This window comes from Molossus molossus, unplaced genomic scaffold (genome assembly GCF_014108415.1).
Source record: "Molossus molossus isolate mMolMol1 unplaced genomic scaffold, mMolMol1.p scaffold_m16_p_6, whole genome shotgun sequence".
Lineage (NCBI taxonomy): Eukaryota > Metazoa > Chordata > Mammalia > Chiroptera > Molossidae > Molossus > Molossus molossus.
This window is the reverse complement of record NW_023425399.1, coordinates 79482509-79506391: the sequence shown is the minus strand read 5'-3', so window position 1 is coordinate 79506391 and position 23883 is coordinate 79482509. Positions and strand designations below refer to the sequence as shown.

Sequence of the window (23883 nt, the reverse complement as noted above, 5' to 3'; positions counted from 1 at the left end):
ATCAATGAAGAAAAAATATGTTTAAAAATAAATAAATAAAAAGCTATTGATTATATGTATGGGATCAGATGGGAACTAAACTGATCAGAGTGATCACTTAGTAATTCTATAAATGTCTAGTCACTATGTTGTACACCTGACACTCATATAATATTGTATGCAAACTGTAACTTTTTTAATTTAAAAATTGTCTAAAGCCAGTGATTATGATGATGACAATTAGCCCAGGTGGCATGGCCAGCCACTTCAAGGCAGCTCTCACAAAATGCTGGATTTTTTTTAAGTGGACACAGTGCCAAGCTGACCTTGCCCCCTCCATTCATTTTTCCTGTTCTCCTGACTGCAGAGCATTGCCAAAGAAAGTTATAGATTGTGCTGCTCTCCCTACAGATTCATGCCAGCTTCAAAGGGACTCCTAGCCAACCAAAACCTCACTGTTTATTTCATGTGCCTCCTTCGTAGCACACTCCCTACACAAATTACTCCAAATCTTCCCCATCTATGTTCTCCACCCAAGGATCCTGCTCCCATCTGATCAGCTCAGGAACTGGTTTTCATGCTATGTTATGTACATCAATGCCTTGCATAATATCTGAAAGATAGGGAGTTTGTTCAATACATATGCATTTGATTAAAATACCAAAAAAGAAAAACCGTGTAGCGTGCTTTCTACACAAAATACCATTTTTCTTTTTCCAAAGAATTGGAAAAAATCTTAGCCGAATGTAGGTGGGAGAACATTTTCTGTGTTTATCCCATGGAAGTCCCTTTTTGTTGTCCTGTTTCCACTACTTTTACTGTTTTGTGTCCAGTTGGGTCTGTATCACAAAGGTCATAGTGGTGACTTCTGTGACTCTGGTCTTGGGTCCTAACTGCACGCAGTTCCATCTGGTCTGCAGTGGCTCAGGGTTCCCGTTTTAGAAAGAGGCTTCCCCACAACATCTGCACAGCTATGGCTAATTTGGTTCCTACCAGGAGCTGACAGATGTGCAAATGATTGCAGGGTGCCCTCGAGCTGTTTCTCCCGGCCCCTGAGAATCCCTCAACTTGCCTTTCTTTTTAGTGATTTTCTTTTTTCTTTCTTTCTCCTACTTATTGTATTTGGTTCATTCTCTCCCTCTTACTTGGTTAAATTCCCAGTATCCGAGAAATTGTCCTCTACTTTATTAGTCAGTGAAGCCTACCATAACAAAATACCACAAGTAGGTGGCTTCATCAACAGACATTTACTTTCTCATGATTGGGGAAGGCCAAGGGCAAGGTGTCGGCAGGGTTGGTTTCTGGTGACAACAGTCTTATAAGGACATTAGTCCTACTGAATGAGGGTCCCACTCTTATAACCTCAATTACCTATAATTACCTCTATAAAGGCCCTATAACCAAATACAATCACATTAAGGATTAGGGCTTCAACGCATAGAATTTGGGAAACCACAATTCTCTTCATAACACTTGCTATTTTCTTCTTTCTGTATCAGCCAAATTAATGAAGTGATGAATATAAGCTAATGATTTTCAACCAGAAGTTGAATCATCCTTAATGCTTTTTTAAATCTCAGAATCCCAAGTCCCATTCCAGTTCTACTGAACCAGAAAAGTTTGAGCATAGTGACCAGCGAGCTGTAATTTTTATGTTCATACACGTGAATTTGATGTCACACCTTGTTAAGAACCACTGATCTACCTCGTGCCTTTGCCCTCAACATCTACTTCTTCATGAAAAAAAACATTACCACAAAATTTAAACTTATACTGAGTACATCTATAAAACTTTTCACACCTTATTACAGTGTTTGTTGTACCAGCCACTCTCAGACATCAATGGGGAGTCACAGTTCACTGTGCCAGTACATTATTGGTTCACTAAACCATTTTTTAAAAAGTCCCTCCCATTTAAAATTAACTTGTTATTAAAAAAAAAAAAAAAAAAATTATCTAACCTGTTAACAAGAATAGGATACTGTGTTTTTTAAAAAATTATATATCAAATGATTCCAAAATTAACGAATTTCCTTACAAACTATTCTGTTTTCAAAAGAAAATCAAAGCACAAACTTCTCTTTAAGTATCTTAGATAAATGGGATAGTATATGAAAATGTTCACTTGTACCCTGAAAGAATTAATGTACTTAAAAAGCATCAATAGCGCCAGCCAGTGTGGCTCAGTGGTTGAGCATCCACCCATGCACCAGAGGTCCCAGTTCGATTCCCAGTCAGGGCACATGCCCAGGTTGTGGGCCAGATCCTCAGTGGAGGGCATACAGGAGGCGGCCAATCGATGTTCTCTCTCATCAACGTTGATATCTTTCTCTCTCTCCCTTGCTCTCTCTCTAAAAAAATAAAAAAGTAACAATAGCCCCACAAAAGACAGAAAGTGCATTTATAAAATATATATAATGTAATACGAAGAGTCTGGTTTGATCAACCTCTGACCTTAAACTCTCTATTAACCCAGATCTGAACCAGGGGGATAACACTCTGCTTATCTCATAAACATATTGACAAATGTCTGAAACCACTTTTGTAAACTCCTCATTTATTTATGTACTCAACCAACCAAAATATATAGACTGCCTTCTATTTCCCAGGTACATAAGCAACTCAAGCACAATCTCTGCCCTAAGGAATTTATTTCTTGAGTTAAAGATAAAGACAGAAACCATTCACTATCAAGCAGCATCATTATGACTAACGAACCTCTGTTTGGAAACCCCATGTACAATTTCTAGTGTTGATTGTCAAGTATTGGTCATAAGGCATTTGGTTTTTGTACCTTCTTATTGGGAAACACCCATGACTTTTGGAGAGGGACATGAAGGGAATTTGGCATGGACATGCTGGGAAATTGGAGAGGTACAAAGCTATTTTAGCAGGTGCTATGAAAGAAGAGAAAGACATCTAAATAAAAGTAGAGGAACAGAAAAGGCTTTGCAGAGAACGTGAAAAAAATTGAATTTTAAACAACAAAGTAAGAGTTATCCAGGAAAGGACTTTTAACCTCTGAGAAAATAAATTTCTGTTGTTTGAGCTGCCCAAACTGTGGCATGATGTTCTGTCAGCCCTGGCAGACTAATGCAGTCTGTAGGACTAGAAAGAAGAGAGGTGTCAGGATGGTGAGAGGTGAGGATTAAAAGAGTTCACATAAAAGAGTTGGCTGCCACCATCATTACCGCTCACCCACTGAGTGTGGCCTTGGTAGCAGAATAATTCCTGGTGACTGTCTCCCACTAAGAAAGCCATCTCTCTCCTGGGTGTAGTGTTGGATGCTCAGTCCTGAGACTTTATATGTTGCAAGAAGAAGAGGAGGAATTCTTAAATTCATCCCAGCAGCGAGGAGCAGGCCACACCCCAGCTTCTGGAGCTGCCTGGGGTTCTCCAGCCCCACTTCAATTTCTTGAGCCTCGATCGCCTCTCAGTAAAGTCTGCTTTGTTTAGAAAAACCAGGGTCATTTCCTGTTTCAGCTAAAGTCCTGGTTCCAAACAATTTTCATTCCTTTCTTTACTGGAAATGGGAGAAACAGATGACTCTGGACCTATAAGATTGCTGGGTGATATTGGGGAGTAAGTTTACCTCCGGAATAATACATTTGTAAAATTATCACTCCTCAGTGGGGTTACTATCCCAGCAGTACTGAGTAGCCTGAATACAAATCTGAGAGAAAAAAAAAAAAATGTCGTGTATTATCATCCCCAAAGAGTTACTGAGCCAATGAGGAGACGACATACGAATTCGTTTCTTTCTTTTTTTTAAATAAAATTTGCAGAGACACTATGGATTAATCCTTAAGATACATTTTTGTAAAACATTGCTTCTTTCTTAACTTCTGAAATGTGGCCTCGAAATTATATATGTCCATTTGAAGTTTATAAAATTTTAACACCCACGTCAATACTTTGCAGCTACCCAGCTCTTCATTTTCAAAAACGTATATATACATTAACAACTTGGATCAAAGTTCTTACCTGAGCTAGAAAAGACATCATTTTATTCTGTAAATGAGGAAACAAGATTAAGACTATATGACTTTTTGAGGTTTGCATGGATAAGTTTCTTGACATATAATTGAACGTCCTGTTTATCATAAGTATCAGCATCAGCATTATTTACATGTATTAATTCTGTTTGCAAAGCACTTCTGCTAATACGACACTATTTTAGCCTCTCTCGCTTGTTTATTTATTGCACGATGGCCTTTTTTTTTTTTTGTCTTTAAAATGGACCTTGGATCTGTGCTAGGTACTGAGGCTACAGCAATTAGTTACTAAGCCTAATTAAGCACTAAGATGACCACTCTTCCTGTGATTACAGACTAGTGAGTTAGACCAGTAAGTTGTGGTTCTAGCATGCTGGGAACAATTCTATGATGTGATCTAGGAAACTAAAGTATTACAGAAGCACATAAGGTGTGGCCCAAGTCCAGAATGAAGTAAAGAGGACATAACTTTGAAAAAGACAGGAGAGAGATAACACTCCATTCTATTTCACAGATGAAGAAACCAGGCTTAAGGAGGTCAAGCAGCCAGTAGCCAGTAAGTGATAAAGTTAAGTGATAAAGTCAAGACTGCAATCTCTTACCTTCTCATCTGCACAATGGTATTGTGTCACTGAAATCATTACTAGCACTTCATCATCATCATCATCATCATCATCACGATAAGAAAGTTAATATGACATATGTAGCCTACAACTTCAGTTTATATCTAAAAAGAGAGAGCAAATTAGCATCAAAACACAGATACATTATCCAGTTATAACTGTAGATTATCCCATAGGATCACGGGTTACTGTGGGATTTTTAAGTAACTAGAGCCAGCAAATTTGCAATAGGCAGGTTCCATGGAGAACATAAATGTTGACAAACGTTTAAAAAGGAATCAGAGATCGTGTGGCAAAGGGAAACAACTTAAAGATGAAAGTATCATTTATTGACTCTTTAGAGGTGGAAGCTGACAAGATATGGCCACTACAGCGACATGGTCCCTGAAACAGGCATATGGGCCCAGGTGAAGCCAGAGACAAGGGCATTCAGGCGAAGGTGAAACCATCCAGGAGACTTGACACCTCTAAGAGGTCCTGTGAATTTTTCAGATATCAATTTCTTTCGATTGCATGAAAAAGAAAATACAGAGTTTAGAGAAGGACACATGGTGATTTAGGAAAGGAGCAAGAGAATTTTTGTCTAAATAACTTGCCTACTGAGAGGCAGTCACGTTTTCTGGTGGTCACAGAGTATGACCATTTCTGCTCTTTTCTTAGAAAATGTTCTCATTCTAGCATAATTCTGAAAGCATTTTTTTTTCAATCAATTTATTTTTAATTATATACCTTATGAAGTGATCACTTCAGTAAGCCTAGTACAATCTGTCACCATGCATAGTTATTACACTATTATTGATGATATTCCCTATGCTGTACTTTGCATCCCTGTGACTATTTTTATACTAAAAACATTTTTTTTAATTGCCTAGTGTTTTGATCTTCTCCTCCTGTCATTCTTGTGCACAGAATTTTAACCATCTTGCTCTTTCCTTGAAACCAGTAATATCTTTGTTAGTCGATTAAAAACATGAGAATTCTGAACCTCTCAGTATGATAATAGATGATAATGATCATCAGAATGTTGGTTTAACTCTCAAAATGTTCAAATTTAATTTAAATTTTGGAACGATTGCTACTATAGATTACACTTACATTATTGACCATTTCAAACATTTTGGCCTAACCCATTAGATCTCAAAGTTCTTAGCTCCCCAGAGAACTAATTTTTGACTATGGATGTCTAAGCAACCTTTAAAACATCCAACCAAACTCTGAACTGTCATAGTAGCTGGGTAAGAGATAAGGGGTAAAAAAGTATCCAGTCATCTAACCACATTTCTGCTTTTTTTGTACAAGCTTCAGATGAAATACAGTCACTCAATAAAGTCCTTCTATTTCTCTTTCCCTCCCTCCCTTTCTCCCTTCCCATTTGCCTAGAGAGGGGAACCCTAAACCCTTTGGAGCCCTGCCAGCAGCACCAAAAGAATCTCTTGACTATTTTCCCAGGGAATTCCTGCCTTAAATGTCAGCGGAGTATAACTCCCCAGCCAAAGCAGAGTCCGCCTGGATCTGAATCAAGGAAAATGTGCCTGCCACACCAAACAGGAAAACCTGGATCCACGGGCATGGGGGCAAGGGCAGTGATTTAGCTAAAGGATTTGGAGGACCACCAGAAAAGTTTCCTCAGATTCACCTCATGGAAGAATGGGAAGCTAAGTCAAATCTTTTGGTTCCTTGCAGGGTTTTTTTGGTTGTTATTTATATTTTACTCTTTTGATGGTGAACTATACTTCAGGAAACCACTCTGAATTATAATAAGGCAACGCCTTTTTGATAATGGAACAAAGCTACCATTAAAGCCTTTTGTTATGGTGGAGCAGGCAGTGGTGGTGTTGATGGTGGGAGTGGTGATGGTGGTATTGGTGGTGTTGGTGTTGGTGGTGGTGGTATTGGTGGTGGTGCTTGTGATAGTGTTGGTGTGATGGTGGTGGTAGTGTTGGTGGTGGTGGTATTGATGGTGGTGGTCATGGTAGTGTTGGTGTGGTGGTGTTGGTGGTGTTGATGGTAGTGTTATTGGTGATGGTGGTATTGGTGGTGGTCATGTAGTGTTGGTGTAGTGGTGGTGGTGATAGTGGTGGTGGTGGTGGGAGGGTGGTGGTGGTGGTGATCGTGGTGGTTACCCCTGCTGTTGTTGTTGTTCTATTTGTTTGTTTTTAATGAACACACTGATACTGCTCTGGAGGGAATTCCTGATGCTGCAATTCAGATAAAACAAAGTAAGATTTATGAGTTGTGATTGAACATCCCACACCAGCCTGGAGACACTTGTGTCTGGTACTCAGGCACTGCTGGCACTTTTAGTGCTTTTCTTTTAGTTTTCCGTTTCTGAACACATGAAGAAGTAGTAAAAGTTCTGGGGCACCCCGACCAGTTTGGCTCAGAGGTTAAAGCATCGACCCGGGAAGCAAAGAGTCTCAGGTTTGATTCCAGTCAAGAACACGTACTACAGTTTGGGTTCATCCAGGCCCTGGTTGGGGTTGTGCTGGAGGCAACCAACTGATGTGTCTCTCTCACATCCATGTTTCTCTCTCTCTCTCTTACATTCTGTCTGAAAATAAATGGAAAAGTATCCTAGGGTGAGGATTTGAAAAATAAAAAGTTCTGTGGGCAAGGGTGGGAGACAGTCCACAAATCCCAAAGATACACATCAGCACCAAAGGAAAACAATGTAGTGTAAGTAGTTTAAAAATTCAGTAGTGAAGTGTGTTGTTCAGCTCATTTGTGCTGAGTACTCTTGTCATTTTCATTTACCCTCTTTCATTTTCTCTATATGTTACTGACCTACTATTTCATAAGATTACTCAACCAAAAACTCACAAGATTGCCTAACACAAATGGCTGATTTAAAATCAGCATGCCATCCTGTCCCCAAAGATCACAGGACTGCTCAGTGAGAAAGTCAAGAAGATGTCATCAATTAATTGTCATTTTATTTTTAAGTGAGTTAGGCCCTTCCAAATGTACCAATGGGAAAAAATATATAGATAGATTCCAAATGCCATTTGGCTCTCAGCCCAAGACAGTTCAAAACAGATTCACTCAGAAGCCTTATTTATATTCACCAGGGCTCCCCACCTCCTCTTACCCCCACCATCACCACAAACACATGATAACTGCTTTCTCCCATCATCATACCCTGAGTGCATTGCTGCAGACAATCCGAGTCCCTCGTCCAAATAAAAGCCAGGCAACTAGGTTATTATTGCACAAGGCTGAAGGTGTGGCACAAGGGTCTGTCATACCAATACCTAATAAAAACTACCTCCAGCCCTGGCCAGTTTGGCTCAGGAGTTATAGTATAGGCCTGCGGACCAGAGAAAAACTACCGCCAGTAGGTGAAGAGTTAATCCCTGGTCCATTTTAAGCCACTCTGCTGAGAGTACTAATAAGTGTATGAGTTGGTGCCAATGAGGGTGGCCCTTCCCTTGATGGGAACGGCCATCCCTTAGGAACTGGACTGTCAACACACTCTACGAGGGCAGCGATCAGCCAGCCAGAAGAAAGGGAAAGGGTCTGAGAAACTGTGGTAACCCAGTTTTACTGGCACTTTGTAAAATGGTAATGAGAACTGCCAGGGCCGTGGAGAGAATGCTAATGAGCCTAGAGCAACAAGCAAAGAGTGGACCTGAAAATAGATTCCCCCCAACAAGCAGCAGCCCAAGCAAGCAGCAGGCTTTGTGGTCCCCTGTGGATGCGACCAGGGGTTCAGTCGCTAGGAAGAACCTAAACACAGCAGCACGGTTCCTTGCGTTCACCGGCCTCACAAACACTTCTGACTCAACGCTCGTAGAGCCCGAGCAACTACGTCTAGCATGTTTGCCTAGAAAGTCAAAGTTTTCAAATTAAGAAAACAAAAACAAAAAACATTTTGCCCCTTAAAAAAAATAAAAAAATAAAAAATAATTCTAAAATCTGAATAGTAAACAGAGCTTTAAGAATCAACATAAGCCCTGGCCGGTTTGGCTCAGCGGTTAGACCATCGGCCTGTGGTCTGAGAGACCCGGGTTCGGTTCCTGCTAAGGGCATGTATATCGGTTGCAGTTTGTCCCCGGCCCTTGGTCGTGTGGGTGGCAGCCACTCGATGTGTCCCTTCACATCGATGTTTCTCTCTCTCTCTCTCTTCCTCTCTCTCCCTCCCACTCTACCTGAATAAAAAAAAATGAGGATAAAAAAAAAAGAATCAACATAAAATGTTTAAAGGGTTCTTTGTGGATTCACATAAATTCACCGTTCCCCTCTCATCAAAACTTATTTTGACTTTCGGGGAGCATATTTTAAGAAGGCTAGACACCCTGATGAGCCGTCATCAATGGCAACCACATCCTTAAGGATGTGAATTTGATCTCCGTTATCTGAGAATGCTGGAAACAGGAATAAAGTGCTCCTCTGAAATTCACACTCATAACTAATTCCTCTTTCTCATGAGAGCTTCTCGCCCATTTCCAAGTCTCAAGTGCCCAAATGAGGCAAGACAACAAAAAAGTGTGACTGTGATGTCAAAGTGTAACAGCTTTTGCTCTTCTCTCTTCTGTGTGTCTTCATTCTGAAAAATACTCTGATCTGAAATCAGATGAAGAGGTGGGGTAGGGATGGGGAGGATCCCATAGAAGGATGTGAGTTATCATCTAATTGTTGGGTTGAGCAGTAAGTTCATAAAAGTTCATTGTATTGTTATAAAGCAAGTAATTAACTGTTATAAAATAAGAGAGCCATATACGTGTCAGTGATGACCGACTGTCATAAACAAAGGATTGTGATTATTTAAATTCTAGGCACGTGGGGTCCATGTAAAGAAAAACAGTTAAGATAGCCATGCAGGCAGCTAATGCTCAGACCTAACAGAGTTCACCAAACTCTTTGGTTGCAGATGACTTCATGGGCACATACCCTGTGTGATTCCATGGGGCCCCATAATTAGAAGGGCCCCACATTCGGCTTAATGTCTTTTTGAACAAGTCTTGCATTCATGTTGCCCTGGCGCCCCACAAATGATGCCCTCAGTCCTGTCCTTAGGTTTCTAGAAATTAAATTTACCTACAGTTCCCAATAATTTTGTCCCCACCCAACCTCTATATTTTTTAATTTGCTTCTTTTTATCCAACAATTATTATTAATATAGCAACCAGGTAAGCATCCTGAAGTCTTATTACCTATTTTTTTCTATTTCTTATTATCCATATCAGTGCTGCCCAGGCTACAAACGGACCTGCAGTTATCCATTGTGCTTAAAATGCCACTTCCCAGATAAAAAACTTCAAACAAAGCCACTGAATATTTTGCCACTCAAAAGTGAGCACACTGGCCTCTCAATTCACCTCAAATGCTGGATACACAAAGCTGTGTCCTCACAGTTGCCCAGTTTCAACTACAACACACAACCAAACAAGACAAATCTTCAGCGATTCCTTGTGGTAGGGAGAAAGATAAAGATCTGGAGAAATGTTCATTTTCAAAGATTGCCAGCTAAAGAAACATAATGTAAGCATTTTGTGTTCCTGAAGTGCCCTGTGTCCATAGTGATCAGGTAGAGAAAAGTTATTTCAAGTTCAAATATAACTTGGCGATTGCCACATTGGGGCAGAATCTTTCCACCCCTAGACTCCAAAAACCCAATCAGACAAGTGGCCGTAATCTGACTCCCAGCGCACTGGGAGCTGTGGGCAGGCAATGAGAGCTGCACTCTGGCCAGGGAAGGCATGAGTGACAGACCCGCAGCAAGGCGGTGGGGGTAAGTCCTTCTTTGCCTTAAGGGAACAATGCTCAGGACCAAAAGATGAAACTCTGACTCTTTTATTAAAGTGCCTTCTCTGGCAGAATCTAGGAGAAAACTAGAGGGCAGGTGGGTGGTTCTTTAGATCTGAGCACTGACCATATTTATAAGAGAAGCATAGAGAAGGGTGCAGAAAAGGGATGCTTTGTTGCAAAACCCTCCATATGCTGGAGACCTGTGAAAGCACAGGAAAATGACCCTATGGAGGTAAATCTAACTGCAGTATTTTTCATCAGAAAAGGTACTCAGTCAGGGGCTCAGCCATCCAGGAGTGAATCTGGCTGGGTGTTCAGCTAGAAAGAAATGCACCCCTTTCAATGCAATCTGGGCACATCAACAAGCCCCCTTTGTTCCGGGGCAAAAGAAGCAAAACAAATGGTGTTGATCCCTTTCCAGTGAGCGTGAACACGTAAGGGAACATTGAGGATCACAGCAGGAGGCTTTGCGAGCCCTGGGGCGAGCACTTCTAAGACCACAGGTATGAGAGCCCTGCCAGGAAACTTAGGGGTTCACAGCCCACTGAGGCTAGTCACTCTGCCCTGGAAGATCAGATCAGGTTTTCAAAAAAAAAAAAAAAAAGCTAAATGCACTCTTTAAGGAGTACATTGATCTGGTTGGGGTTGGTGGGTGTTTTGTGTGTGTGTGTGTGTGTTTTTTTCCTGATGAAAATTTGAAGCTGAAAGAGGAGCTGAGTTCCTTAAATTAGGTCCCTGGAGAGGTAGACGGATGCGTGAGAGAATGAGCAGAAAGAGAACTCAGGGAGCTGGGGAAAGTGAGGGAAGAAGGGGTGCAGCCGGGAGGTGGCCTCTTCCCAGGGCCCGCCCCTCCCGGTGATCTCCGGTGCTGCTGAAAGGGGACCTGTGCTTCCTGCCCACCCTGCTCCTTAGATTTCTCTTGGTACACTTCCTTTTTCCCACTAAGTCCGGCCACAGACAACCAGAACCTGTGATAGCACCTTGCCCCCTTGCCACCCCAGCTACGCCGTGGGCTGCTGGTGAGTTCGGAAGCCACCCTCATCACTTCTTGTGAGTTGTTTGACTTTCTTCCCTCCTTGGAATATTATTAATGTCTCTCCTAGGGCGCCTTCCCTGCCCCATCCCAAGTGCTCTTTTTTGTCTCTTTATTTTCCCTTCCTCTAGGGAGTGTGATGTCATTGCCTCCCAGCTGAGCCTTTTTGTAATTATACGACTCATTTAGAGGAGTTCACTGGGCAGTGGAAGCCTGGGACTGGGCTGGCCATTCCCTCCCCTTCTGGAGCCACCTGGGCTTGGGCAGAAAATGTGCTTCTCTTTCCAACTCTGAAGAAAGGCCCCATGTCAAACCAGAGGCTGAGTTGAGCTCCTAAAGATTAAGGGAGAGTTGCCTTAACCCTTCTGGCACAGGATTGCCCCGCTGGCCATCCGGAACCAAGGCTCCTGGGACACTGAGTGAGGGGGGAGGGGCTCACTCTCAGTAATATATTGAGGGGTGGGCTGCAGTCACTCTCATCTGTTAAAATACTTGGCGTTCTTGCCTAACTCTTTTTACAGCCCGCTGTGATTAGAGTCTCTGCTAAATGCTCTGCATACTCCGCTCTCGCTGCTGTCCCAGGTGAAGGATAAGGGCAGAAGTCTTGAATAACGGAGAAATGGGGTAATTGCCCCCCATAGGGGACTCCTAGTCATTTCATTCCAGTATGAGCTGCTGGCATTCATATCCCCAAATCCCATTCCTTCCCAGCTCCAAGGATCAGCAGACAGTAAGAGGAAAACAGATCTAAGGAAGAAAGTGTCTGCACTCCCAAAGGCGGTCTTTCTGCTCCCATCCTCCTTCACCACCTTCCAACACACACAAGCTCCCCGGGTAGAGGCACTGCACGCCGTCTCCCGGGGCCAAGCAGAAGTGAGAAAGCCACCAAGAAGACACTGGGGAGAAACCGCTTTCCACAAGGCTCTGCGCCCAGGGCCGCCGTGTCCCTCGCCCCATCCCTTTGCGCACTCGCCCTCCGGAGCTCTGCCTGGCCTCGCCGGCAGCCGCACTTGGCTCCCCTGAAGGGTGGGCTGGATGCCTGGGGTGCTGCTGGCATACACGGCCTCCAGGATCCCTTGGGGAGTTTATCTGAGGGCTAACGTCAGGGGTTGGGAAAGAGTCCAGCACGAGGAGGGACTGTCCCCTAACTGTGCAAAGCACCGCGGAAGCCAGGACGCAGCTTTCCCAGGGGAGGCTGTTGGGTCGCCTGGGACCGACGGGTGCGGAGGGGGCGGGTCTGAGCTGATGGGCTGCTCTGTTTGTCCCCCTGGCCACTGCCCATGAGCCTAGCAACCTCCCGGAGTGGCCGCTCGCCCCACCCCCACTTCCCTCGGCCCTTTGAGAGGCGCCCCTAAGGCCAAAGTTTGACACGTCCGGGTCCCAGTGCCTCGCGTCTCGCTTGGAGTAGTGCTCAGCGCCCCTCCGGCTTCTCCCTCTAGCTGGGGAGCGGGAGGGTATCCCCACCTCTGCTAAGGCCCTGCGTGATCCTACTGCCCCTGCCTGTCACCATGAGGTCCCCTTCCCCCTTCTGCAGAGACAGACTCCCAGCATTCCGGGCTTCCTAGCAGGCGTCTCCTTAATCCAGAATTTCCCCTCGGGGAGAGTGGACGGCAAATCAGCTCTATAAATCCATTTGCAGAATGCCAGTTTGAGCAATAAACCATAAAACTGAAGAAAACTTCCCTGTTATATTGCTCGATGTTCAAAATATAAGTGGCATATAAAAAAGGACCTTGAAAGTTAAAACATGCTCTGAGGAAATTAACTGCAAAGGGACTATATTTTATTAATTCTTTAAGGAACTTGATGTAGACGTTAAATAATTTTCCAGTGAAACGAGAGTATCTTTGCTGTTGTTGTTAATCCTCACCTGAGGATATTTGTTCCATTGTGGAAGGGAGGGAGGGAGGAGGGGGGAGAGAGAGAGAGAGAAACAAGGAAGTGACAGAGACACACGATTGGTTGCCTCCCAAACAATGCCCAGACCACTGACCACCTCCTGGGATCAAACCCGAAACCCTTGACTGGGAAGGGAACTTTTAACCCTTTGGTGCATGGTCTGACGCTCTAACCATTGAGCAACACAACCCAGGCAAACTGGAGTATCTTTTCATATTAAATCAAAGGAGACTAGAGTATCAATCTATTGACTATTGTTTTAGGAGACTATTAATTAATTACAGAGATTTCCCAAAAGCATTCTTTGTTGATATGCAAATAACCTTTGGTGGGGAGACCTCTCCACAACAGAATAAGCCCGCAGACCTGGTGTCTTCACCTGAATTCATAAATCCTGGTTTGGTAACTTCTGATGCTGATTTCATTTTCTTTTCAGTAAGTGTGGACCTTTGTGTAGAAGAGAGAATATCATGGTGGCCTTCAAAGGGGTCTGGACGCAAGCTTTCTGGAAGGCAGTCACAGCAGAATTTCTGGCTATGCTTATTTTTGTTCTCCTCAGCCTGGGATCCACCATCAACTGGGGTGGAACGGAAAAGCCCTTACCTGTCGACATGGTCCTCATCTCCCTTTGCTTTGGACTCAGCATTGCGACTATGGTGCAATGCTTCGGACACATCAGTGGGGGCCACATCAACCCTGCTGTGACAGTGGCCATGGTGTGCACCAGGAAGATTAGCATTGCCAAGTCTGTCTTCTACATCACAGCCCAGTGCCTGGGTGCCATCATCGGAGCTGGGATTCTCTACCTCGTCACACCTCCTAGTGTGGTGGGGGGCTTGGGGGTCACCACGGTAGGATCTTTAGCTCTTATTTTCAAACTAGGACTTCAAGCTTCTTGCAGACTCTACCCAATGACACCCTGGTGACCTGGGAGACCTTCCTAAAATTGCTAATGTATATTCAGAAGATGTCTGATGATTCTTATAAGGGTGAAACCTGATTCTGGCAGCATTGCAAGCATCTATGTGAAATCATTGATTGCTATTGAATATTACTAAGTCTCGATGGCACAAAAATTGTGTTAGTACTTTCCTCTCCCTCTCCCATCGCAGTGACACTATATATATATATGTATATATATATATATATATAGACATTTTTATTACAATTATTTTTTGTTTCACTAGCAGAAGAAACAATTTGTTTCTTGTCATGTTTGTGAAGTTTAAATGATCTATGTTAAGGATCACACTTACAAAAGTAAATTGACATTTGAACCTAGCTTGCTTCTTAGCTTATTAGGACTATCATATATTAGCTCAGCACCAGGATTGATTAAACACACACACACACACACACACAGTTTAAATTTTAATTGAAATACATGTTAATTAATTTAAATCTAATTAATGGATTTAATCATTGCCTTATAAAATTATAAGACTCTCAAGAAAGTCTTAAGTACAGCAGTTGCACATTTTGTTTCCTTTGTAAAAAAAAACATTCAGTGCAAACTCCTGCTTAGTCATTGTAAGAGTAATTAATTACCTATGATGACCCAAAATGAGTAAAATTTATTATACTTTCTTTTGTGGGGCAGTGCAGGGGCAATGACCTAATCGGGAGTTAGATAGAAGACTCAACCATCAATTTTTTTTTCAATTACAGTTTATATTCAATATAATTTTGTATTAGTTTCAGGTGTGCAGCATAGTGGTTAGACAATCACATACTTTACTGAGTGTTCCCCCCAGTATTTCAAGAACCCACCTAGCACCATATGTAGTTATTATATATTATTGACTGTATTCCCTATGTTGTAATTTACATCTCTGACTGTTCTGAAACTACCAATTGATACTTCTTTTTTTTTTTTTTGGTACGTGCCCCTAGCGGGAACCGAACCCGGGACTCTCTGGTCCGCAGGCCGATGCTCCAACTGCTGAGCCAAAACGGCCAGGGCCCAATTGATACTTCTTAATCCCTCCACCTTTTTCACCCAGCCCCCAAAACTCCTCTGTCAGTTGTCAGTCAGTCTGTTCTCTATTAGTCTGTTTCTTTCTTTTTTTTTTTTTAAGTATGTTTTTATTGATTTTTAGAGAAAGAGGAAGGGAGAGAAAGATAGAAATATTGATGTGAGAGAGAAATATCAATTGGCTGCCTCCTGCATACCCCCCTACTGGGGATCGAGCCTGCAACCTGGGCATATGCCCTGACCAGGAATAGATCCAGGACCTCTCAGTCCAGAGGACAACGCTCAATCCACTGAGCCACACCGGCAGGGCAAGTCTGTTTGTTTATTGTTTTTTTAAAAATACACATATAAGTGAAATCATATGTCAACCATCAGTTTTTACACAGATAAAATATGCCTCTCACATTGATATGTTATCATAGAAAATGTATTCTTGCTTCAACTCAGATGGAGTATTTTTCTCTTTCTAGGTTCATGGAAATCTCACTGCTGGTCATGGTCTCCTGGTGGAGTTGATAATTACATTTCAGTTGGTGTTTACTATTTTTGCCAGCTGTGATTCCAAACGAACTGATGTCACTGGTTCAATAGCTTTAGCAATTGGATTTTCTGTTGCAATTGGACATTTATTTGCAGTAAGTTTCCAAGTTCATTTAAATAATTGATCCATTTCATCTATCCTTGCTCTAGAACTGGCCTGAAAATGCCTTTTCCAGAAGTAGTTCTTTAGAATCCAGCCATGTCTGCCCCTTTTAGGTGATGATTTTACTAGCTTTTCAATGCTAATGTTAATAACGGCAGTGAACACCTTGACAGTTCTCACTTCCTCGGTTTGTTACCATTGCAAATGGTAGCAAATTTCAGTGGATGATACCTGTCAGTAGACCTGTTTCAGCAAAGTCTGAAGTTGATTTCTTTTTCCCTATAGATCAATTACACTGGTGCCAGCATGAACCCCGCCCGATCCTTCGGACCTGCAGTTATCACGGGAAATTGGGAAAACCATTGGGTAACTATCATATTGAGGGCAGTTACCCATGGAGCTCTTGTTTTTGTTTTTTTTTTGTGGGGTTTTTTTTTTCCATTATTTTGCTCACTACTTTCTCATGCTTACTTCCAACCTTGACCCCCTACTTCATTACATCTTTCGTAAGAGACTAGCACAGATCTGTTGCAAAACATCTCATCTTATACATGTTCTGAGCCTTCAGTAACAGTTTTTGTTTTGTTTTGTTTTGTTTTGTTTTGTTTTGTTTTGTTTTGTTTTGTTTTGTTAGCTCTGCTCTGGGCACTGTATCTGACAGACTACAACAGAATGCATTGTACATGGAGGTTGCCTATGTGGAACAGGTTGAAGTCAGGATAGTGTAGTGCATATGGTTTTTAAATAATTAAAAGTAAAGCCTTCCTGGCAATAACAGAAAATACACTTGCAAAAATGAAGAAAAGAATGAAATGCTTAAAAGCACTGCCCATAGCAAAAATATTTATCTTTTTTGTTTACAAAAGCACGAACCCAATTAATAGTATGCAAGTTGGAAGCATTTGAACTGCAGATGGTGAGGAATAAATGGTACAAATGTTTACCCTATTATCACCGTAACCATCGCTGGAAAAATAAATGACTTTCAGAAAAGGCATACTTTTTAGTCTCATGCCTAAACCTACTTATTAATGTGTTGGCAATGCTTCCGGAGAGTACTGGTACCCATTTTTAAATATCACGACCAATTTTATTTCAATTGTTTCCTTACAAAAAAAATATTTAAATTTCTCAAATGAATAATGTAGCAGCTTTGAAGGCCCCTTACACACTAACTTACAATAGTCAATAAAAATATGAGACATGTAAGCCAGTCTCAAATGGGCTAACTTTTATTGTCATTTGTATGTTGTGAATGCTATTTTACAACTTTTAACGTATGAATATAACAGAACATCACTGGTGTGTCAGTCTCATGCACGCAGTGGCTACTGACCAGTCACACCCGCTCAGCCACGGTGTAATTGCAGAGGAGACTGCATGGCTGCTCTGTGCACTCAGCTCTAAGGAAAGCCTGCTGAGTTCTTACAAGGAACCTACACCATCAAATAATCTTTGAGTCAGTGTTCAAATGCAAGACTTAGGAACCAGAGAAGCAAAGACTCAGTCAACAATGCTGTACATCAGATTGGTCATTTTGCCGATTCCAAACTTGTGTCGCAACAAATTTGCCACATGAACAGGAATGGATATCTTTTTATGCACAGTGTATAGATCTTATGATAAGCACATAAATTTTAGTTCAACTTATTAAATTCAAACTATTTTTTATAATTAAAATTTAGAAAATGACAACTTTCCATTTATGAGGACTTTAAAATGCACACGAAAATATGTTTTATGAATTGTTAGTTGTGGCTAACTAGTGATAATTTAAAGAGTAGGAAAATTCTTAGATTGTTGATTGAATCAAAGTTTCTCCTTATTTTATAGCAAACTTAATGCTACTGAGAGTAAATGTCCATTTTGTAGCAATGGTGCGTGAAATTTAGAACTAAGTTAAAGTTTATCTGCAGATAGATAGACAGATAAACTATAAATAACACCAAAATACTAATAGCATTATTTTAGTTTTCTTTTTTATACTTTTCTGTATTTTCTGTATGTTTAAGAATAAAATTCTTTTTCTTTATAGATTTTAGAAGTTACTTTAAAGTAAAATCTGACTTTGTTTTGAAGTTACAACTTGAAATTCAGATTTCCTTGTTGTTGAGCACATGCAGCCACATGTCCTGTTCATGGGATTGGGGAGAGCGTGCTGAGTATTTAGCAGTCTCTCGTCTTCCTGTGGGACTTGTAGCTTACGGAATAGAGTATATCCAAGGTGATCTTACCAAAGGAACAGAGTAAAAACACTAAGGGAAGGGCTCCTTTGAAAAACCATGGAGAAGGTAAACTCACATGGTCTCTTTCATGTTCAAGAGAAGAAAACTTGATTCTTGTAACCACGCTACCAACAGTTTCCCTGTTAAGTATGTGTTCAGCTTTAGCTTAAAGTTGAATTTTCCTTAGACTTTGCAGTGAGGATGCTGGTATTAATTTTCAGGGAGTGTGGTAAGCCAGAATCATTCACCACAGTTTTTTTCAGATGGGAAAAGTGTCTAGTGGAAAGCCGTGTAACAGCTCAAAGGAGTGGTTTGAATGTTGACAGACCTGAAATCCCAGCTCAGCTAGTTGCTAAGCATGAAATCTTCGGCAAGACTCTTACCCTCTCAGAGTGCCAGTTTTCTTACCGATAAAATGGAAATAACAACAATATCTAGTTCAAAGGTTATTGTTAGACTTAAATGAGTTGGTATGAGAAAAGCACCAAGTACAGCTGGCTCAATACACAGGGTTTCTGTTGCCCAAGTGAATGTCTTGAATAAATGTCTAATATTCTACAGTATAATATGTGCTCTAAAGCAAATGTTGAACTTTATCCCAAACTCAAAACCTAGCTCATTCTATATACATAAGTAATAGGATAAAATGCTTCTTTGTTTAATTAAAAATCTTATGGAATTGCTTGCTCATCCTCAGCTAACCATCATCCATAAACTCAGTCCAGGGTTTTTCTTCAAGTCATCACTGCAAGGACTAGCCAACACTCTGCAAGAAGGGGAATGAACAAACCATGAGGGTTTTAATAAAATCGAGTCACCAAATTTTAGACAGGAAAAGCATGTAACATAAATGAATATGCCATGGCCAGCCTAGTCACATGCACCTTTAAATTGTCTAGGAAACACGGAAGGGAGCAGGTTACTATGCAATTGGAGCTTTCAAATATTTACAAGTACTTAATTAAATTTCCATTTAATCCTGACAGCCCATGCAGTGTGTAGTATTATAATCCCCACTTTGTGGATGAGGAAATTAAGGTTTAGGAAGTTAAGTAACGGATGCAAACACTCACAAAGCTAAGTGGTGGAGCTGGTATTCCAGTTACCATGCTCTGCTGAATCACAAACGCTCAAAATGGTAAAATCTGTACTGTGATCATGATTGTGCAGAAAACTAATGTGAGATGCCAATATTAAGAAAATCTCCAGAAATTCTATTTTTTTTTCTATTTTAGTTGAAAAAAATCTTATGCCCATTTAATATGCACCACCGCCAAAGAGAAACTATCTTTAATGATTGTCAGAATATGGAAAGAAAGTAATTAATGAAAGGAAAAAAGAAAATAGTCTTTCCTTTTTTTGTTTTCTGTTCAAATGTCGTTTAACAATATATGGATCTCTGATATGGATTTGATGTAATTTCTTATATTCTGTCCAATTCTGCTCTGTTTTTATACATGACCCATTATACATGCCCATACATAACCCTCTCTTAATTTAAGCCAGCAGATTCTATATTCATGAGTTATTCATAGGAATAATTTTTCTCTACTGAAATTCTATAACTCCATCTTTTCCCCAGATATATTGGGTTGGACCAATCATAGGAGCTGTCCTTGCTGGTGGCCTTTACGAGTATGTCTTCTGTCCAGATGTGGAACTCAAACGTCGTTTTAAAGAAGCCTTCAGCAAAGCTGCTCAGCAGACCAAAGGCAGCTACATGGAGGTGGAGGACAACAGGAGTCAGGTAGAGACCGAGGACTTGATCCTGAAACCTGGAGTGGTACACGTGATTGACATTGACCGGGGTGAGGAGAAGAAGGGGAAAGACCCCTCAGGAGAAGTGTTGTCTTCGGTATGACTAGAAGATAGCACTGAAAGCAGACAAGAACCCTTAGAACTGTCCTCAGATTTCCTTCCACCTATTAAGGAAACAGATTTGTTATAAATTAGACATGTGCAGGTTTGTTGTTTCATGTCATATTACTCAGTCTAGATAATAAGTATTCCATTACTTACCAAGGAGGGATGGAAGAAACCTAATGTGAATTCCAAATCTATAAAAGAAATATTTCAAAGTATCCCCAAAGTGAACATGTATCTAGTGTATCTAATTGCTACTCATTAATAATCAATTTTAAATGTGTATCAGGATTTGGTTAAGTCTTGCCTGACAGAAAATATAGACAAACCTATCAGCTTATTCCTCCTCTACCAGGAAATTGGTATTGCCAATTCTCATTTGAGTATTTATTCCCTTAAATCAAGTTTGTCAGTGGCAAAATACAGTATGTCACAGAGTCATGCACATTCAAGAAAGGAAATATAACAAGCTTTTTTTATGGGCAATCCCTTATTTATAAACTACCTCGGCAAAAGCATATATTAACAGGGATCATTGCTAATGAATTATTTCCACTTAGATTTCAAATACCGAACTTTAAACCCAAACTCCAATTCATAATATTGCTTCCTCCTCCTCAATGCGCAAGATAATGTGAAACTAAAACACAGAAATTACAAGAATGTTCAGAAATCCTGTATATTTATTAGTCCCACCTAATAAAACATCCAAATCATGAGAGACATCTATTTAGATCTCGGACAAACAACCTTGTAAGATCTTATGGAGGTGGGGAGAAACTGACCATCATACAAAAATAAGGAAGAAGGAAATCTGAATTCTGGTTTCAGATAGTTGTTCTGTTTTCAGTGCACATCCTCAAATCCACCGCATGAGGTTAACAATATAAGCTTTTAACCACTTAATTACTTTGCTTATTTTTAAAAATTTATTGGCAAAACTGGGGATTTTGTTTGTTTGTAACTTTGGTTATCTATATCTAAACACTAGCTGAGACGTATTTTTTTTAAATCCTTACCTGAGGATATTTTTCCACTGATTTTTAGATAGAGTGTGAGGGAGGGAGGAAGAGAGAGGGAAATGTCTATGTGAGAGAGACACATCTTTGGTTGCCTCCCACACGACCCCAAATGGGCCCGGGTTCTGAGGATTGAACCTGCAACCAAGGTGAGTGCCCTTGACTGGGAATCAAACCCGAGGTTCTTCAATCTGAGGGCCAGTGCTCTGTTGAGCCAGGGCAGCTAAGACATATTTTTGATAACAAGAACATAACTATGTGAGTCTGGACTTTTTGTTTATTATTAGGCTCTGTCCACTCTAGAAGGTGTAAACTGGTCTCTGATGCTGTCTCACTTCTCATAGAATTAGTGATTATCATCACTTTGCGTGTAATAATATTTTAATGAAGTAAAATGCATGAGAGATAAGGAACAAGATGCCTGTAAAATAAAAGGGTAAGGACATCAGAACATCTGTATTCAAAACCGACTAGATGACCAATCTTTCCTTTGTAGGGATATCATACATAACATGTTTTTTAAGTATTTTCATTATTGACTCGATTATTCATCAAAATAGTTTGCCATTCCTGTGCTGCTTTGCCTTCATGTCAGTAGAATGGTCTCTGGAAGCCCCAGTTCCTATCACCTTAACTGTGTAGTCTAGCCTTTAACTTAGATAAATAACTGCAAATGCCAATTTCACTGAACAAAAGCTAGCAGTAAAGCAAAATTCTATCCCTGCGAAGAATGGCGTGTAAATAGCTGTTAATCAAGGGCTTTCTTCTCTCACGCACAGTTCCAACTGTGTGCCACTTTTTAGTGTTAATGGCAGTTGTGTGTCTGTAGCAGTGAGATAATGGACCACTATTAAACCTGATTCTCTTCGGTGCTAGGAAAGTGATGTGTGAGGTTTCCAGACAGTCGTCACGCCAGTGTTGTGCCTGGGAGTGTCACTGGCATTGTTTCACTGCAGGTCGAAATCCCAGGCCCCTTTCTTAGGGTTGTGGCCAACCACACCCTCCACCAGTGATGCCTGTTGCCTCCTGTTTGGGAAGCATCTGAAGAAACTAGATGCTATTGTAAGGATGGTTGATGCCAAACTCTTTTTTTTTTTCTTTATTGATTTTAGAGAGAGGAAGGGAGAGGGAGAGAGAGATAGACACATCGGTGAGAGAGAACGATTGACTGCCTCATGCATGCCCCCACTGGGGATTTGGCTCACAACCTGGGCAAGTGCCCTGACTGGGAATCGAACTGGCAACCTCTTGGTGCATGGGTCAACGCTCAAGCACTGAGCCACACTGGCCAGGCAATGCCAGCCTTTTTAAAGTTTTCATACTATACCCTTAGAAACTTAACATTGGTGGTGGTGGTGGTTCCACTCAAAAGATCATTTGCAAACACACCAGTTCAAAAATAGCTTAACAAAGACAAGGTAAGCCAATTTTACCAGTATTCTTACAAATTATTGGTTCATAATCATTTTTATTCAGCCATATGTTTGAGTATTCAATAAGTTAGCGCTGAAAAAAAGCATAAATGATGTTTTCATACTTTGTTTTCCAGCAGCTAACAGAGTGCCTGCACATAGTAGGTATTCAAAACAAGTGTTAGTTAATAAAAATATATATATTTCATATAAAATTTAAGAATATGAATAATTTTCTCTTAATTTTTATTTTGCTCAATATTTAATGAAAGCGTGATTTCAAGGATTACTAAGGGAAGGCAATATAAATGTAAAAAGCATAAAATATATTTCTACTATTTTAGAGGCATGAAAGTTTTAGTACTTTTTTTTTTCTGCATATGAGACAACATATTTTGTATTTCACTCAAGGCTCTGCCAGTACAAAGTAATGAAATTGTACCTTTCTAATGACATCTATGCAGCAGGGGTCTATTGCCTTGTGGATGGCACCAAATTATCCAAGTGTATTAGGAGACTAGGGCTTTTTCCTTTAATCCCTTCTTATTAATGAAGTGCCTTGTGCTGCTCCCAGGAGAGGGACACTGACAGATATACAGAAAAGAGATCAGAGAGAAAAAACTGGAAGGACATAAATGAATTATACCCAGCCAGGAAATGATGCCAACCATCTCTTCCCTAAGGAAAAGTACAGCAAGAGCCCCCAAATTGCAAGGTGGTCCCTACCCTGAAAATGTATATAGTTTATCAAAGAGCTCCAAGGGTAAGAGTCATTTTTTAAGTTTTCAGGGATTTTTTAAATAATTTGGGGCCCAGAATTTGAATGAATGTTTTTATTGTTGAAGACAAAATTTTCTTCAGAGTCCTAAATTTTTACCCTGGAAGGAAGTTATTTTCTAGTACCCAAGGAGCTGCCTAAATTTAAGATTCCTAGACTTTGTTTCTGCCATTTGACACTTTTCATTAATTCTTATGCTTTCTATCATCTGACCATTTTCCTAATGCGATTGATAGGTGCTAGCTAGAGCTGCCGCTCAGTCTTAAAGATTTTACAAGAAGATCATAAATATTTTAATAAAACAGATGATGGAATTAAGCTGTCTGATTAATTACTAGAGGTATGATCCTAAATAGCACAAAATAGTCTTCTTGGGCCCTGAAACCAGGCAACTCACTTACTGGTTTAAACTCTAAAATAAACAGGAAAATGCCAAAATAGAGTAGCAAATTCAAATGCTACTCCCTTCTGGCGAGGCCCCTCATTACAACTTGTTGACAACATTCCCACTTGTTGTGAACATTTGACAAAGAAATTGCCTTTGTGATAATAGCAGATGACATTGGGAGCTCAGTAGACCACCTTATCAAGCAGTATAAAACCAACATAAATTCTCATCATTAGCTCTATAGAATATGCAAATTCAGAATATTTTATACCTGATAGTAATAGTAATTCTGTCTTTCATGAT

General features: G+C 40.7%; 1 protein-coding gene across 3 annotated transcripts; it reads left to right on the top strand.

Moving 5' to 3' along the window:
• The first annotated feature begins 10168 nt into the window (after positions 1–10168).
• AQP4 (aquaporin 4) lies at positions 10169–21012 on the top strand. Of its 3 annotated transcripts, none has more exons than XM_036244790.1 (5): positions 10169–10328; positions 13714–14128; positions 15723–15887; positions 16181–16261; positions 19703–20143. In XM_036244790.1, exons 1-5 carry the CDS (start codon positions 10297–10299, stop codon positions 19979–19981), a joined length of 972 nt encoding a protein of 323 aa, XP_036100683.1. In that variant the 5' UTR covers positions 10169–10296; the 3' UTR covers positions 19982–20143. The 3 variants fall into 3 exon arrangements, with proteins under 3 accessions (XP_036100683.1, XP_036100685.1, XP_036100684.1); XM_036244792.1 differs by lacking the exon at positions 10169–10328 and adding an exon at positions 10816–10848 and having other exon boundaries at positions 19703–21012; XM_036244791.1 differs by lacking the exon at positions 10169–10328 and adding an exon at positions 11367–11395 and having other exon boundaries at positions 19703–21012.
• Positions 21013–23883: the final 2871 nt, after the last annotated feature.